Raw genomic sequence first — 17873 nt, 5'->3', positions numbered from 1 at the left:
AATCATATATAAGCAACTCATTTCTTTCTTTTTTTGATAAACATTTTTATTATGATTTTCCAATTTAAATATCTAATCCATTTTCAAATTATACAAATATCATTTAAACAATCCAAATCTTCTGCCAAATTATACAAATTTAAATTTGACTTCCCATTCTGACTAGACTCAGAAAGCCTAGTCTTCTTATAGTCACTGCTTTCTAATCAATAAAGTCCCGATCTTATCCAATAGTCTATTAAAATCCTTCTATTTTCTTTCAAGCCCCTTTTTCGAGCAAGGAATTTTGACCAAACCGTATGTTTCTGTGTAAATTTATGCCTATGATTCCTCTGTAAATTAGCACTGTCTCCTCTCATGCTGGTATCTTGCCAAGTCCGTCCAGAAATCCAATGATCCTTCTTACAGCCAGCAGCAGCAGCCATCTTCGAGCAGTCTTTAAATCTTTAAGCCTCTGTGATGATTTCTCCAGATCGTTCCAGATCGCTACTCAATATAGCCTTTTCAGGGGAGATTTGCCAGATCAGAACTATAAACACACATCTAATGTCTTATTTATGGCTCTCTCCCCCTTTGACTAATATCGTAGCCAGCTTTATCTCCAATATGGCGGAATCTAAATTATAGCTGCGTCATAACTCAGAAGTTTCTTGACAAGTTTCCAGCCGCTAATGAGATTGCTTCTCTTTGATGTCCATATTTTAAGGAATCTTTAACCACATTCCAAGCGAATCCAAGAATACATACTTTGATTATTTATATTTTAAATTCACACAGTTTTTATATTTAAGAAACCATATTAATTCAATAAAGATCTCGCTTGCTTTATAAATGTTGTTTACGGTTCTTCAGGAGGGAGTTTTGTTAAGTGAATTGTAAAGCATAATAAATCAGAATTATAAAGTTCTCGCTCCCTCCTTCAGCTCCGTCACATACCATTTCTTTGCTGGTTACATTCCCCTGTTATCTTTTGTTTTCTCAGTGGCTGAGCTTAGCAGAATAAATCTTCTTTCCTTGTTTGAAGCATGCCCACGACTTATATCCAATCTTTCTCTTGTATGGAGCCTGTATTCGTTTGTAGAATCAGCATCCGGGGGATCTAGACTCCCATGGGGGCTTTCCATCCAGTGCCCCCAACCTCTCCTTCCTTCTGAAGTCGAAGCTGGTAGTGGGCATCTGCGGATGAGACTGCATCTTCCCGTACCCCGGGAAGACTTTGGGAGGCTGCATACTCCCCTTTACAGCCTTGTAAATTACCCCGTGGGAACCGGAGAGATGGTATTTTCAGCCATCTTCTACGGCGATCCAAGCGGAAGTCATAAGCAAACTCATTTCAGCAGGTTGGAATAGCCAGTCCTTTAAGGCCTGAGGTGCCTTGAATGATGGTCAGAGGTGCCATGGGCAACACTGGCCTCTGTCCCTCTTTCTTTCTTTCTTTCTTTCTTTCCCTCCCTCCCTCCCTCCCTCCTCTGATGTCCTCTCACATCTCCCTCCCAAAGGCTTGCACAGCTGTTTATTGCAGCACCCCTGGCTATAAGCTCTGCAGGTGAATGGTGCCTCTGGGAGGCAGCTCTCCTTGGGGTGGGGGGGGACAGCTCAGAGACCAGTGGTAGCAGCTGCAGCTGCCCAGAGGAGTCCCAAGGAGAGGGGAGAGGAGAGGAGGATGAGGGAACATTCCGCAAGGGAGGGTGTTCAAAAAAGGGTGAGAGGCTGCCAGCTCTGCAGGCAAGGGGGGACATAACTGGGCTCCTGAGCCCCACAGGGGTGATGCGGAAAGAATGTAGTTGGTCAAGGGAGCCAGGGACTCAAAAAAGTTGAACACCTCTGCTTTATGGTCATTTTAGAAACAGCACATCCCACTTAAGGAAATTCCACAGGCCACCACTAAACAGGCCCTGTCCTTTGTGGCTTCTGGATTATACATTTGAATAGTGGACACTTAAGTGGGGCCTCTTCTGGCCAGTCAAAGAATGATGTCACTCTTGGTACACACAGACTGCATGGCAGCAGCACTGACCAGCATGGGCAGGTTTTGTCACTCGACTGAGTCATGAGATGTAGAGACCTCTGTAGCAAGAATAAGGAAGGGGGGGCATTTTACAGGGCACCTATGCTTGCAAAAGGCCTGGTTCACATCTCTGTGTATCTGTGCTTCACAGGGTGATGCTAGAAGGAGCCCGGAATGCCTTATGTGGATCGTCAGAACCGAATCTGTGGGTTCCTGGACATTGAGGACAATGAGTCCTGTGGGAAGTTCCTGCGAAGATATTTCATCCTGGATACCCAAGCCAATAGCCTTCTGTGGTACATGGACAATCCCCAGGTAAAGCCTGTACTCAGAAGTAGACACCAGTGGCCCACCTGAAAGCAGCAGCCCTTCTGTGACATTCTTCCGGTCCTTTGTAGAGTTCCCCCCTCCCCCAGTCCTGTTAGATTTACTGTATATAGAAATCATGTGATAAAAAGAAGAAGAAGAAGAAGAAGCACATTCCAGTGTCTCAGTGCCCCATTTGGTCAACCAGCTGAGATGGATGTTGAGGTGCTACTTCTGTATCACTGGACTCAATGTTAATTGTATGAAAGCAAAATTAAAAAATTCCTTCCAGTAGCACCTTAGAGACCAACTAAGTTTGTCCTTGGTATGAGCTTTCGTGTGCATGCGCACTTCTTCAGATGCACTGAAAGAGATACCCAAGGCACCATTTCCTTGGAATGAAGCGCACTGGGAACTGGGATATAGGGCCAAACTCTTGCACCCAACTCTCCCAGACACAACCCCTGGCTTGTTGTTTCCCATCCATATAATGATGTGGCATCTTGTCAGGTGAGGTGGGAAAAGGCCCACCCATTTGTCTCTATGGCAGGCATCCCCAAACTTCGGCCCTCCAGATGTTTTGGACTACAATTCCCATCATCCCTGACCACTGGTCCTGTTAGCTAGGGATCATGGGAGTTGTAGGCCAAAACATCTGGAGGGCCGCAGTTTGGGGATGGCTGCTCTATGGCAACAGGGCAACCTCTTTGGGTGTGGTAAATAGCAGTACAGTGGTGCCTCACGAGATGAATTTAATTCGTTCCACGGGTCAATTCGTATAACGGAAAATTCGTCTAGCGAATCCCATAGGAAGGCATTAAAAAAAAATTTTTTTTTGCCCATAGGAACACATTAATTGAATTTCAATGCATTCCTATGGGAAACCGCGATTCGGTAGATGAATTTTTTCATAAAAAGAATTCGTCTAGCGAGGCAACCTCCGCTCGAAAAATCTCTTCGTTAAGCGAAAAATTTGTCTTACAGGGCATTCGTCTAGCGAGGCACCACTGTACTGATGTGGCCAGCCAGTCATTGCCTTGACAAAGGAACCAATCTGGCTGGTTCAGTAACCTCTGCCACTAAGTTCTAAGCAGGCTTGGGAAGGGCCCAAGATACAACCCAAGATAAAGACCTACTTCTTTTGCCCAGGATTTTGTGGGGTAGTAATTTCCATGGGCTGTTCGACTGCTGCTATCGTGATGACCTATGGGTGGTCTTCTATCCTCTTGGTTCTGCTGAACTTGGTTGTATTTTAATGTTATTGTGAGGGACAGGGGATATCGCGAAGTCCCTCCCCTCCTGAGTTCAAGCCCATCCCCGAGCACAGGGGAAAGCAGAGAGAGTTCCGATTCCAATGGGGAAGCAGGAAGTCGTGTCCGAGGCTCAGGCAAGGTAGAGGAGCCAGGGTCCCAGGTGGGACAGGAAGGGGCGAATAAGGGGGGGAGACCCATCCCCCCAACTCCGGAATTACGCAGAAAGAGGAGGGGAAAGAGGATGGGTCTGCCAAAGCTTTTGTGTTGGAGAAAGACGCGCCAAAAGCCATTCGGAGGTTCTGGAACCGACTGACCACATCACTCCGTGTAAATAGCAATGACTTCAGCACTGTAAATACGCAGCACCAATAAAAGAATAAAATGCAGAGCTGCGTAGCGTCGTTACTCTGAAGTAGCCCACTCCGGCCACTGTGACAGCAACCTCCGAATCCTTTTTTTGGGCTACTTTGGAGTTGCCGGGATGAGCGTGTCAGAGGCGGAGAGATGGCGGCAGATCGCGGAGAAAGCCCAGCAAGAACTGCAGCAGCTGTCGCTGCAGGCGCAGGGGGAATTGAAGGCAGCTAAAGAAGAGACTAAGAAGGTCCAGGACGACCGGCTACAACTTGCGGAACAGGTGAGAGCGCTACAGGAAAGAGAGCAGGAATTAAGGGCGGTGGCGGTAGACCTCCAAAACAAGCTGGATGCAGAGAAAAACAAGGCGTGAGGGGCACCCCAAGTCCAAGTGCTGCCAGGAAGGAGAGCCGGGACCCTAGTAAGCAAGTTCAATGGAGACCCGAGGGAATATCAGGGCTTTGAGACTGAGATTGTGTATGCTCTTGAGCTGCACCACGATGAGTTCCCTGATGATGAGCACAGGGTAGCGTTTATTGTGGAGCACCTTACCGGGGCAGCCAGGGAGTGGCTAAGACCGTTAATCGCAACAAAGAATCCTTGCATGAAGAATGTCAAACTATTTCTAGAAGGTTTGAAAACGATGTATTCGTCCGATAGTCATATGGACCAGACTAAGGAGGAACTTCATAATTTACGCCAAGGAAATATGACAGTTCGCGCGTATTGGGCGAAATTCACCATGCTGGTGCACAGATTGGGGTGGGAACTGGAGTCACCCCCAATGCAAGCGGCGTTCTACTTGGGGTTGCATGAGGAGGTGAAGGATGAGCTCTCGAGAGGTCCAAAGCCCAGTAATATGGATCAGCTGAGCAAAGCGGCTCTGGCGGTGGGGGTGAGACAGGAATCCCGGTGGAGCGACAAGCAAGCAACGCGCGCAAAGCGGGCTTGGTTCCCACGGTCGCAGGAGAAGCCACTCCCCCAACAACCCTTTCAAGCCACGCCTGGGGCCAGCCAGGACCAGGAACCCATGCAGATTGATAGCGCGCGCGCGGGGGCTTTTCAAACCCCAGCGGCGCCAAGACGCAAGGAGGGAAGGGGTGGGAATTGCTTTCTCTGCAACTCCCCCCAGCATCTCATCAGAGACTGCCCACATCGCAGGGAGTGGCAAGGAAAGGCGGGAACGGTTGTGCCCTCCCCCACTGACGCAGCACCACAGCAGGGAAACGGGAAAGCCTGGCTGCAGGAGACAAGGGGCAGCAGCCAGGCACAGTCAGCAGACAACAGCCCCAGCCCACCCACCCGCACAGAGAGGAGCAGAGCCAGCCCACCCCTCCCAGAGCAGGAGTGGTTCTAGAAGTGACGCTCACGCTCCCAAATGGCTATCCCCTGACGGTCCTCGCCCTAATTGACAGTGGGGCGTCAGCGAACTTCTTCTCGAGAACCTTTGCAGAACAGCACCAGATCCAGCTTCTGCAGCTGGATTTTCCTCTGCACGTGGCGACCATTGACGGCAGAGAGCTGCTGGGAGGGGCCATCACTCATCAAACCCCCCCCCCCATGAAAATGACGGTGGGAAGGCACTCAGAGACACTGGCATTCAACGTCACCACCATCTCAGACCCCCCCATCGTCTTGGGCATGAGCTGGCTGGCGCGCCACGACCCCTCCATCAGTTGGCACCAGAGATGCATCACTTTTGGATCGGACTTTTGCCTGGAACATTGCATGCAGCACCAACCAGGGGAGGGGCCTCCGATAGCCACGGTGGCCACCATGCACGTCAAAGGGGGTGAGGCGATACCCAAGCCGTACTGGGACCTGCAGGAGGTCTTCAGCGAAGCGGAGTCCGACCACCTACCCCCACACAGGCCTTTTGACTGCCAGATCAACCTGGTGCCAGGGGCAACTATACCCCCAGCCAAGCTGTACGCCATGTCAGACCAGGAACTGGAGGATCTGCGCGCTTTCATCGACAAGAACCTCAAGCGGGGGTTCATCAGAGAAAGCAAGGCAGCAGGGGGCAGCCCAGTCTTCTGGGTGGACAAGAAAGACACGCAACAGCGCCGTCTTGTGGTGGATTTTAGACGGCTGAATTCAGTGACAGAGCCAGTGGCTTTCCCCATGCCCAGAGTGGATGATCTCCTGACAGCGGCACGCAGGGGCAAGATTTTCACCAAGCTAGACCTGAGGGGGGCGTACAACTTGATCAGGATCCGGGAAGGCGATGAATGGAAAACCACGATGTTCACGCCTCTGGGCTCTTTTGAATATCTGGTGATGCCCTTCGGGTTGCAAGGGGGCTCAGCATGCTTCCAGGCCTTCATGCACCACGTCCTGGGGTCCCTCCTCTTCAGGAAATGCTTGGTCTTCCTGGATGACATCCTTATCTATTCCGATGACCCAGTGCAGCATGTGAAAGATGTCAGGGAGGTGTTGCAGCGCCTGAAGGAGAACCACCTGTATGTGAAGCTGGAGAAGTGCAAGTTTCACACCAAGGAGGTGGACTTCCTGGGCTACAAGCTGTCAGACAAGGGGCTGGCGATGGACAAGGACAAGGTGCAGGCCATCCTGGACTGGCACAGCCCCAGGACGCGCAAAGATGCCCAACGCCTACTAGGCTTCGCCAACTTCTACAGGAAGTTCATCAAGAACTTCTCTCGCGTTACGGCTCCCATCACTGACTGCCTGAGAGGCAAGCAGAAGTTCAGGTGGACACCAGAGGCGCAAGCAGCGTTCGAAAGCCTCAAGAGGGTGTTCGCCTCAGACCAGAACCTGTTCCACGTGGTTCAGGACGCGCCCCTACGCGTGGAGACAGATGCTTCTGATAAAGCTGTGGGCGCCATTTTGTTGCAACTGGACGCCAACAGAGAGTGGAGACCCTGTGCCTTCTTCTCCAGGAAGTTGACCCAGCCAGAGCGAAACTACACGGTGTTTGATCGGGAACTTCTTGCGATCCACGCTGCGTTCCAGCACTGGAGACACTTCCTGGTGGGCGCCAAGCACCCCATCCAGGTGTGCACAGACCACAAGAACCTGGAGTTCTGGAGAACTGCCAGGGTGCTCAACCAGCGGCAGATACGGTGGGCAGAGTTCTTCTCGAACTTCAACTTCTCCATACACTACATCCCGGGAGAGCAGAATGTCAGGGCGGATGCCCTCTCCCGCAAGCCAGAGTACATGGAGGAGGAGGCGCCACCGGCACCCAGGCACATTTCCCCCCCGTCAGCATGGTCCTGCGGAGCAGCAGTAGTGAGCGAGGCGGAACTCACAGCACTGACGGCAGCGGATGAATTTGCCAACCGCATCTTCAGAGAACTGAGAGGGGGGGGGAGCAGGCAAAAGACTTTGCAGAACGCAGGGGGCTGCTTTTCTACAAGGGTGCACTGTACCTGCCCACCACCCAGCTTAGACGTACGGTCCTCAAGCAGATGCACGACAACCCAACGGCGGGTCATTTTGGGAGGGACAAAACCGCTCACCTAGTCATGAGACACTTCTGGTGGCCAGGGGTGCGGGAAGATGTTCGAGACTATGTACGGGGCTGTGACACCTGCCAGCGGGCAAAGGTGGTCAGAGCAGCGCCACCGGGATTGCTGGAGCCCTTAGCCACGCCACACAGGCCGTGGGAAGTGGTGTCCATGGACTTCATCACAGATCTGCCTTCTTCCAGGGGCAAGACCGCAGTGTTGGTGGTGGTGGACCTCATGTCCAAAATGTGCCACTTTATACCGTGTGCCAGGGCGGTCTCTGCAGAAGAGACAGCCAAACTGTTTGTGGATCACGTATTCAGACTGCATGGATTACCTTTAAGGGTTATTTCGGATCGTGGCCGCCAATTTGTTTCCAGGTTCTGGCGGCGGCTCATGAACCTCCTGCAGGTGGAGGTCAGCTTGTCGACGGCTAGACACCCGCAGACCAATGGACAGGCGGAGAGGGTCAACGCCATTCTGCAGCAGTACCTGAGATGCTACGTCAGCCAGCGGCAAACGGACTGGGTGGATCGCCTGCCACTGGCAGAATTTGCCTACAACAATGCGGTGCACGTCTCCACAGGGGTGTCGCCCTTTAAGGCCAATTACGGGCGCGACCTCAGATCTTTCCCAGAGAGGGAGGGGGAGGAGGAGGAGGAGGGCCCACAGGCTGAGGATTGGGCAGAGGAACTGGAGACGGTGCACCAGCAGCTCAGAGAACACTTGGAGAGAGCCAAGGAAGCGTACAAGAAGGGGGCAGATCGCCACAGGCGACCGGGGGAGGTCATTAGGGTGGGGGACAAAGTTTGGTTGTCCTCGGAGGGCCTTCCCATCAGAGGGAGGTGCAAAAAGCTGGCGCCCAGAAGGTTGGGCCCCTTCACGGTCACGCAACAGGTCAACCCGGTGGCATACAGGCTGGCACTGCCAGAGGACATGAGGGTGCACCCAGTGTTTCATAGATCGCTGCTGTCGCCGTACAGGGAAAGCAGCAGGCTCCGAGGCAGCGAACAAACCCCTGAGGGAGGGGGGGAGAGAGAAGGCAGGGAGCAACTCAATGAGGCCACGGCCATCCTGGACTCAAGGAGGGGGGTGGGGGGCCTGGAGTACCTCATGGCATGGGAGGATGCTCCACCGTCCCAGAATGAATGGGTCCCAGCCACTCAGATACAGGAGGAATTCCTGGTAGAAGAATTTCACGCCCTCTTTCCCCACAGACCCAAGCCCTGGCACATGGAAAGGGAGGGGGAGGGGGAGGAAGCACGGGAGAGCAGTTCACCATGGCGCTGGGAAGCGGAGTTTGAGGAACCAGAGGATGAGGTATGGGTGTCACCGAGATCCACCCAGTCAGAGGAAGGAGCAGATTGGCAGAACATTTTTACCCCTACCAGCTCTGACGCCACGGACTTTTTGGGATTCCCGTCCTCCCAGGCGGAAGGGGGGGGCTCGCAGGACTGGGGGGAGGTGTTCACACCAACGGGCTCGGAAGGCACTGAGTTCTTAGGCTTCCAGTCGTCACCGACACCTGGGGGGGACCTGGGGAGGGGTGAAGGAGAGCTTGGGAGGGGGGTGGATGTGAGGGACAGGGGATATCGCGAAGTCCCTCCCCTCCTGAGTTCAAGCCCATCCCCGAGCACAGGGGAAAGCAGAGAGAGTTCCGATTCCAATGGGGAAGCAGGAAGTCGTGTCCGAGGCTCAGGCAAGGTAGAGGAGCCAGGGTCCCAGGTGGGACAGGAAGGGGCGAATAAGGGGGGGAGACCCATCCCCCCAACTCCGGAATTACGCAGAAAGAGGAGGGGAAAGAGGATGGGTCTGCCAAAGCTTTTGTGTTGGAGAAAGACGCGCCAAAAGCCATTCGGAGGTTCTGGAACCGACTGACCACATCACTCCGTGTAAATAGCAATGACTTCAGCACTGTAAATACGCAGCACCAATAAAAGAATAAAATGCAGAGCTGCGTAGCGTCGTTACTCTGAAGTACCCCACTCCGGCCACTGTGACAGTTATGGAAATTGTTTTAGGTTTTTTATTGTCCTGCAACCTGCCCTGGGACCACACGATGAGGGGTGGGCAAAATATTACTGAAAAAAGGCGCTTAAGCTGCTCATGAGATGTGATGCTGGCACCACCTTGGCTCTTATTGGAGTGATGCTGCAGGTCTCCCCGCCTTCTGGTTCTGCCAGTTATGTGGGCATGTGTGGAGAAGGTGGCTTGGACTCGGTGATGCTTCAGAGAATTTCCAGTGTGAGGTTAAGAACCTAAGAGTACTGTATAGGAAGAGCCTGCTACACCTGGCCAATGGCTCATCCCGTCTACCCTCCTGTTCTCAAAGTGGCTGAGCAGATGCCTGTGAAAAATCCACAAGCAGGATTTGAGCACAAGATCCCTCTCCCCCCTGTGCTTTCCAGCAACTAGAATTCAGAAGCATTGTAAAACAGCTCCATGAATTTGCCTAACCCTCTTTTAAAGCCATGCAAGTTGATGGCCTTCACTGTATCCTTTGGGAGCAAGTTCCATCGTTTAACCATGTGCTATGCAAAGGACTTTCTTGTATCTGTCCAGAATTGTCTAATGTTCAGCTTCACTGGAAGTCCACGTGTTCTAGTTTTATGAGCATGTCCTCATTGCAGCAGGTCCTGGTGGCTCCCTTTTGCAGTGGGGGCCCCTAGCAGATGACTGACCATCCCACCGCTTAATGCCAGCCCTGCTGTCCATGGCTATAGCTGCAAAGAGGGTCCTATGCTAGAGCAGTTGCTTGGGCAGCAGGGAGACGTTTCTCTGTTGATTGGGGGCGGGGAGAAAGCCAAGCTTCTCACATTTATAGCAAGACTGGCCAACCCAAAGGCTCAGTTCGAGCTGTCAGTCAGCATAATTGATGTTTTGCACCTCTGCTCCTTTCCATTCTCCTAAGGCCACAGCACTCACCTTCTATGGTAACTCAGACCCAGCTCCTGTCTCACACTCCAGAACACCAGACAGAACTCTGCAAACAGGATCTCAAGTCTGGATGCTGCCACCAAACATCAAAATAGACACACACACACACACACACACACACACACACACACACACACACACACCAGCTCTTGTGAAGCTCAGCCTCATGAGCTCAAAGAGGAAATCTGACCCAGCGGTTTGCTGTGACTCATATCATGCCTTGAACTCTCTGAGCATCTTTGCAAGGAAGCCACAACAAAAAGTCTTGTCTGGGAAACCCCCTTGGACAACTGGACTTTGCAAGCTGAGAACTGAACAAAGTCAGTTTAGAAGCTGGTGTGGGATCTGCAGCCCTTCCTCTGCATTCATCCATTTGAAGTAACTACCACAGTTTTTATTCAGTATCTATCTACTTAGTATTTTAAAAGGAACAGTAGGACAAGGGCTCAGTGTGCTATAACACACATGGGCAGAAGATTTAGACGAGAACAGTTGTCTATGAATAGTTGATGGGATTGTCCTCATGGGTTCTGTTCAGCCATGTGTGATGCTTGACCAGGTATCTTCTCTTGGTCTGATGCTCAGCACATTTGCAGATGATACCAAACTGGGAGGGGTTGCTAATGCTGCAAAAGACAGAATCAGAATTCAAAATGACCTTAACAGATTGGAGAACTGAGCCCAGGCTAATAAAAATAATTTCAATAGGGACAAATGTCAGGTTCTGCACTAAGGCAGGAAGATCCAGGTGCACAAATATAAGATTTGTGAAAAGGTACATGTGAAAAGGATCTCGGGGTCTTGGTGGACCACAAGCTCTATATGAGTCAACAGGGTGATGCAGCAGCAAAAAAGGCTAATGCTATTCTAGGCTGCATAGTATCCAGATCAAGGGAAGTCATAATACCACTCTTTTCTGTATTGGTCAGACTACACTTGAAATACTGTGTCCAATTCTGGACACCACAATTTGTTGTTGACAAGCTTTGCAGAGGAGGGGGAACAAGATGATCAAGGGTCTGGAAACCAAACCTTACAAGGAATGGTTGAAGGAGCTGGGTATGCTAAGTCTGGAAAAGTGGAGACTGAGAGGAGATAGGATAGCCATCTTCTCCTCCCCCCCCCCCAATAATTTTTATTAATTTTTTCCAAATATCTTAAAACACAATACAGCTTAACAATATTATTTTCCTTTAAAATCTATACCTTATCCAAATTAACTTCCTTCCACGCCTCTTCTGGCTTCTCTACATTGCTCTTATTTAAGCTTGTTTACTATATATACATTCTATAAATGTCTATAATTCCTTAATAAATTTTTGTATTATACTTTAAACATACATTCCTTATTATATTACAGCATTACATCTTATGAGCTAACCAAATGTTTACAATAAACGTTATGAGTTTTATTTCAGTCCTGTGAGTGTCTTTATTTATGTACAGTTTTCTCTAAGTATACTATAAATTTGGACAATTCTTTTTGGAATTTCTCATCGTCCTGCTGTCAGATTCTTCCAGTTAGCCTTGCTATTTCCGCATATTCCAATACTTTCTGTTGCCATTCTTCAATTGTCGGAATATCCTGTTGTTTCCATCTCTGTGTGAGGAGTAGTCTTCCTGCTGTTGTGGCATACAGGAAGAATTTCTGATCTTCTTTTTTAATGTCCTCTCCAACCATTCCTAGCAAAAATGTCTCCAGATTTTTTTTATAAAAGGTGTACCTAAATATATATTTTTAACTCATTATACACACTATCCCAAAAAGTCTTCACCTTGTCACATTCAACCACCACATCTGGAAAAAATTGCCCTCTTTTACAGTGCATTTCCAACAGTTCTTATTTTTCATTTTGCACATCTTTGCTAGTTTGGTGGGTGTTGTTGTTGTTTAGTCGTTTAGTTGTGTCCGACTCTTCGTGACCCCATGGACCAGAGCACGCCAGGCACCTGTGTCTTCCACTGCCTCCCGCAGTTTGGTCAGACTCATGTTCGTAGCTTGGAGAACACTGTCCAACCATCCCGTCCTCTGTCGTCCCCTTCTCCTAGTGCCCTCCATCTTTCCCAACACCAGGGTCTTTTCCAAGGAGTCTTCTCTTCTCATGAGGTGGCCAAAGTATTGGAGCCTCAGCTTCACGATCTGTCCTTCCAGTGAGCACTCAGGGCTGATTTCCTTCAGAATGGACAGGTTTTAACTCCTCACCATTAGGTCCAGTCGTGACCGACTCTGGGGTTGCGGCGCTCATCTCGTGTTATTGGCTGAGGGAGCCGGCATACAGCTTCCAGGTCATGTGGCCAGCATTACAAAGCTGCTTTTGGCGAACCAGAGCAGCACACGGAAATGCTATTTACCTTCCCGCGGTAGTGGTACCTATTTATCTACTTGCACTTTGACGTGCTTTCGAACTGCTAGGTTGGCAGTAGCTGGGACCAAGCAACGGGCGCTCACCCCGTCACGGGGATTCGAACCGCCGACCTTCTGATCGGCAAGCCCTAGGCTCTGTGGGCATCTTCAGATATCTTAAGGGCTGTCACATGGAAGATGGAGCAAGCTTCTTTTCTCCTGCTCTGGAGGGCAGGACTCGAACTCATGGCTTCAAGTTGCAAGAAAGGAGATTCTGATTAAACATCAGGAACTTTTCTGTGGGTAAAAGCTGTTTGACAGTGGAATGGACGTCCACAAGAGGTGGTGGCCTCTCCTTCCCTGGAGGCTTTTAGGCAGAGGTCTGTCACAGATGCTTTGGCTGTGCTTCCTGCATTGCAGAGAGTTGGGCTAGATGGCCCTCGAGGTCCCTTCCAACTCTACGATTCTATAATTCTTTGGGCTATCTCAAAAGGGGGTTGTGAGCATAAAGTGAAGAGTGACCTAGGTAAGACCCCTTGAGCATCTTGAATGAAGGGTGATGTATTGGCGTGAGAAAGAAGGGCAGCCATGCTCCAGGGCAGGCGGGCAGTGGGCCAGACCCTCTACAGCTGCCTTCTCCAACATGGTGCCTTCCAGTTGTCTCCATCTGTCACCAGCCCCAGCCAGCATGGCCAGGGGTCAGGGGTTTAGAGGACGCCAGGCTGCTTGAAGAAGGCTGCTCCAGTCGCTTAATTTTAGCATCCTTGCCACTGGGCATCACTAATTCTAAATACGCAATCTGAGGGTTCGTTTGTTTGTTGCTACTTGACTGATTGACTTTTTAACCCATTTCAGAACTTGGCCGTGGGGGCCAAAGCAGTGGGATCTTTGCAGCTGACCTACATCTCGAAGGTAAGAACAAGGTGGAGATATGATTGGCAGGAAAGTGGCAGAGGCTGTTGCTCTTCTCCACTCTTCTAGTCCTCAAGGTTTTGTTGCTATTGTTTTAAGCCCACCAGTTCTGTGCTTATAACTATGGGTGCACTCACTCTTATAACCACCTGAGTTTGTGACAGAATAGACAAAATCTGAGCTTGGTTGGACGGGCTCTTTTCAGATCCCTGGTCAAGGATGGCCCCATTCCTGCATTCTTGATATTGGTTTGCATGGCCCAGTGCTGCTGAGTAGCAATGTATCCATAGCTGGACACAAAATGCCACCACTTCCACTGGGGACAAACCTGTTTCTCATTGCCCAGCATAACCCAATGATTCACAAATCCTCAATTGAAGAAAGTATAATTTCTTGGGGGAAGGAGGAAGCCTTTGCCTAATGTGGAGGAAGAAGGCAGAACTACCGTAGGCTGCTGCTGCTGCTGCTGGGGCAGAGAGCAACCCGGGGGTCAGGGGGCCAGTTGCAAAGGGTGGCATTTCATCCCCTTATTAAAAGCCACGGGCGGGGGCAATTGTGACCCTCCAACTGTTGTTGGAGCCTAACACCCCACAGCCCCCACCAGCATGGCCAGTGCCCAGGGATTATAGCAGTTGTTGCCCTATATCAGGAGGGGCGCAGTCTTCCCCATTCATTCCTGTTCTAGTCCTTTGGCTGCAGAGCCGTGTGTTGCTGTCAGTGAAGGCATATCCGGCGCTGTGGTTGAAAGATCCCTCCACGCCCCCCCCCAGTTTCCCAAAATTGCTGACCTTTTTACGGTGCTGCCGGCAGCTTTGCGGGGCTGAAGGAGGCGGGCAGCAGCTGGAGGGCAGCTCCTCCAGCAGGGAAGAGGTGGAGGCTCTGGGCACGGTGCTGCTTCAGTGCGGCATGATGGAGGCAGGCAAGGGCAGCGAGCTGATGCCGGGAGACACCGTGTCCAGCCTCCGCCTACTTCCTGGCGCCTTCCAGAACTTGGTGCCCTGGTGCCCCATGCCCAGGGTCGTCCTTCCTATTGGGCTGACTGGCATGGTGTGCCAGAGCGCCCGCCCAGCAGGGGGCGCATCAAAAAGGCACAAGGTGCCTCACCTGCTCCGCTCCTTTCCTGGCAGCGGTGGCTGAAGCGAGGGGGCAGCAGCAGCAGCAGCGGCAGAGCTGCCTCCGTTGGGGGAAATCTGGACCTGGGCTACCTTCCGCCCACACTCCTTCAAGTCACAGCGAGCACAGACAGCGCTGCCCCACAATGCTCCGCAGCCACGTCCAGGTTCAGGTTTCCCCCAACGGAGGTAGCTTCGCTGCCGCTGTCTCGCTTCAGCCGAGCAGGCGGAGGCGGAGCACAGCTGGCAGTGTCCCAGCCTGTTGCGCTGCGCCCTCCGGCTGCCCACTGCGCCTGGCCCTGCCCGGCAGAGCGTGAGGGACGCCGGAGGGATCATCGCGCCACGGCGCCTGGTACACTTAAGTGCCTCTATGGGCTAAGTATCATCCTGGACCTGTGACAAGGGCTGTCCCTTGTCTCCATGGGGGATGCAGAGGAAGCTCTGCTTCTGACATGGCTGGAATGTAGCCTGCTAGGCAAAGGACAGAGTCACAGCTGTTGACCCACCCAGTTGTGTTTCTGGCCATGCCCACCATCAGCATGTGGCCCCCAAAGGTTTGTCTGCAAGGGAATGTGGCCCTTGGCCTTGCAAAAGTTCCCCCCTCCTTTAAATGCTGCATGGTAGGAAAGGCTTCACCTGCTCAATCCTGCCTGCCTTAACTGCTGAGAAAGGTTTAGGGTGCTGAGGGTTTGGCTGCGAGGCTAAAGGCACCCTGGAAAAAAACATGTGCAACTTACCCAACAACTAGGACACAATTACTCAGAGCTGCGTCATCAGCCATCTCACCTCACCTCTGTGCTTCTTTCCTTTCAGGTCAGTGTGGCTCCCCCCAAACAAAAGCCCAAAACCCCCCTCTGCTTTGGTAAGTAGAAGGCATTCCGGGGGAGGGGGGAAGGGAAAGGGCGTGTAAGTCTTCAGAGCACAGGACACTTGAAAACCAGCAGCTGCACTTGCAACACTTAACGCTTCCTGTGGCTTTTAAACCTGTATGACTTGTGTTTATGGACACAAGTCATCACTCAATGTCACTTTCAGCCATCAATTAGGGGACGCTGATGCATAAGTTGTCCATCAAAGAGAAGATGGACACCAGAGATTCTGTAATATGGTTATTTTGTTCAAGTCTCCCCAAAAGGGCTCTAATTTCATTTCGTGGTTGCAGAGGAAAGCTAACACTATGCCAGTTAGATGGCGTGGGCTGAATGTTGGGCTGCATTCAGACTTTTGTCACTTCCTGTTTTCATCAAAGCATAATTTGCCATTACATTTGAACCAGCAAACCGTGGTTAAGTTTACCTCCAAAACGTAACTTAATGATTTAAGCCCAGTATACCTGAAGGAGCGTCTCCACCCCCATCGTTCTGCCCGGACACTGAGGTCCAGCTCCGTGGGCCTTCTGGCGGTTCCCTTACTGCGAGAAGTGAGGTTACAGGGAACCAGGCAGAGGGCTTTCTCGGTAGCGGCACCTGCCCTGTGGAACGCCCTCCCATCAGATGTCAAGGAAATAAACAACTGACTTTTAGAAGACACCTGAAGGCAGCCCTGTTTGGAGAAGTTTTTAATGTTTGATTCTATTTTTAATATTCTGTTGGGAGCCTCCCAGAGTGGGCCAGGTGTGCGGGGTATAAATAAATTATTATTATTATTATTATTATGCATGACATGCAAGGGAGGAGGCAGGAGAACAGAGCTCATCCTTTGTCAACCTGCTGCCCTCCAGATGTGTTGTAACACAATCCCCATCGGTCCCAGCTGGCATGTGCTGGCTGAGGCTGATGGGAGTTGTAGTCCAAAACATCTGGAAGGCACCAGGTTAGTGAAGGATGCTTCAGACCATAGTTTAGATTTCAATGAGTGTCTTCATGCACCCTTGAAGTGGATTCAGATTCCTCCCACCCCACCACAAGCTTATTCTGTGAATTTGATTCCCTCCTTTCTCAGCCACACTTCCAACCCTCGGGAAACTGACCTGGCTATCCCTCTGGTTTTTGAGAGGATTTTGTCAATGCAAAACCTTGCAATCATAGAAACCAGAAGATGTTTAAGGAGCTAGAAGCTGACTTTAAAACTGGGATGTTCAGAGAGCTGAATTCTATGGACTGTACCATATTCTGCACTCCTTCTGCCCATCTGCAAAATGCATGATGGTCTTTATAACCGAACCCCCATCCCAAAGGTGGTTGTATACAAGCAGTGAGTAACATTTGCTCTAAAAAACATAAAGTTTGCTTGCATTTCAACTTCCCATCTACATTCCCCAGCACAATGTATTTTTTAATGCATTTAACGTATTTTTTAAATTTGTGAAGAATAAAAATATATTCAATGAAATATCAATATCACTCCCCCTAATACCCTGTTTCTCATATTTTAAGACATACCCATAAAATAAGCCATAGCAGGATTTTTAAGCATTCAAGGAATATAAGCCATACCCCGAAAATAAGACATAGTGATAGGCGCAGCAGCAATGCCGGCTGCGGCAGGAGGAGGAGGAAAAAAATAAGACATCCCTTGAAAATAAGCCATAGTGTGTTTTTTTGCGGAACAAATAAATATAAGACATGTCTTATAATATGAGAAACACGGTAGCAAACTCTGGTCCCAACAGAAATGGAGCCAAAATGAGACCAGCAAGAATAAAGAGGTTGTATTGGCCTCTGTGGCGGAGCTTCATGCTCTGGCACAGGGGGGGGGGCAGGCGGGGCGGGGCTGGTGCCCATCCTGGGGGCAGGGCGGGTTGCAGCCGTAATGGCACACTGCCGGGATCGCACTGCCGGGGGCGGTGCGCTCCCCCCGGACTCTTCTTTCTCCGCCAGTGACTGGCCTGATTCAGAGAATCCTGAAGCTGGCAGAAGTACCAAAACGAACCAACAAACAAATCCCACCCCTTCTAAAATTCCAACAATGAGAATGGAGTATTCTCCAAAACCACAGAATATTGAGTGTCATTTGGAAAAATAAAACAGAAAACGAGGGGTCAGGAGGAGGATGCATTGGTCTGTTTGGGACCTTGACAGAAAAGTAGGGAACTTGTGACCCCTCAGATGATGAAGATGATTTCACCTAGAGCCTGGTATTCCTCCCAAAGGAGATCAGCATATCAGTACTAAACATGGTTAAAACCACTCTAAAAAACAGTTAAAAGCATTCTCTTAGCCAGTGATTTTGGTTTTGCCA

At 50.6% G+C, this 17873-nt stretch overlaps 1 protein-coding gene across 3 annotated transcripts in view; it reads left to right on the top strand.

The window, feature by feature from the left end:
• PLEKHA2 (pleckstrin homology domain containing A2) overlaps window positions 1–17873 on the top strand; it is a 110730-nt gene that overhangs the window by 38785 nt on the left and 54072 nt on the right. For all 3 annotated transcript variants that reach the window (XM_035138979.2, XM_035138974.2, XM_035138978.2), the window contains exons 2-4: window positions 2160–2323; window positions 13525–13581; window positions 15507–15555. In XM_035138979.2, coding sequence (XP_034994870.1) covers window positions 2183–2323; window positions 13525–13581; window positions 15507–15555 — 247 coding nt within the window. In that variant the 5' untranslated portion in view covers window positions 2160–2182. The remainder of the gene's footprint in view (window positions 1–2159; window positions 2324–13524; window positions 13582–15506; window positions 15556–17873) is intronic.

This window comes from Zootoca vivipara, chromosome 15, assembly GCF_963506605.1.
Source record: "Zootoca vivipara chromosome 15, rZooViv1.1, whole genome shotgun sequence".
Taxonomy (NCBI): domain Eukaryota; kingdom Metazoa; phylum Chordata; class Lepidosauria; order Squamata; family Lacertidae; genus Zootoca; species Zootoca vivipara.
Note: the sequence above shows the minus strand (reverse complement) of the source record. Positions and strands in the feature narration are given on the sequence as shown.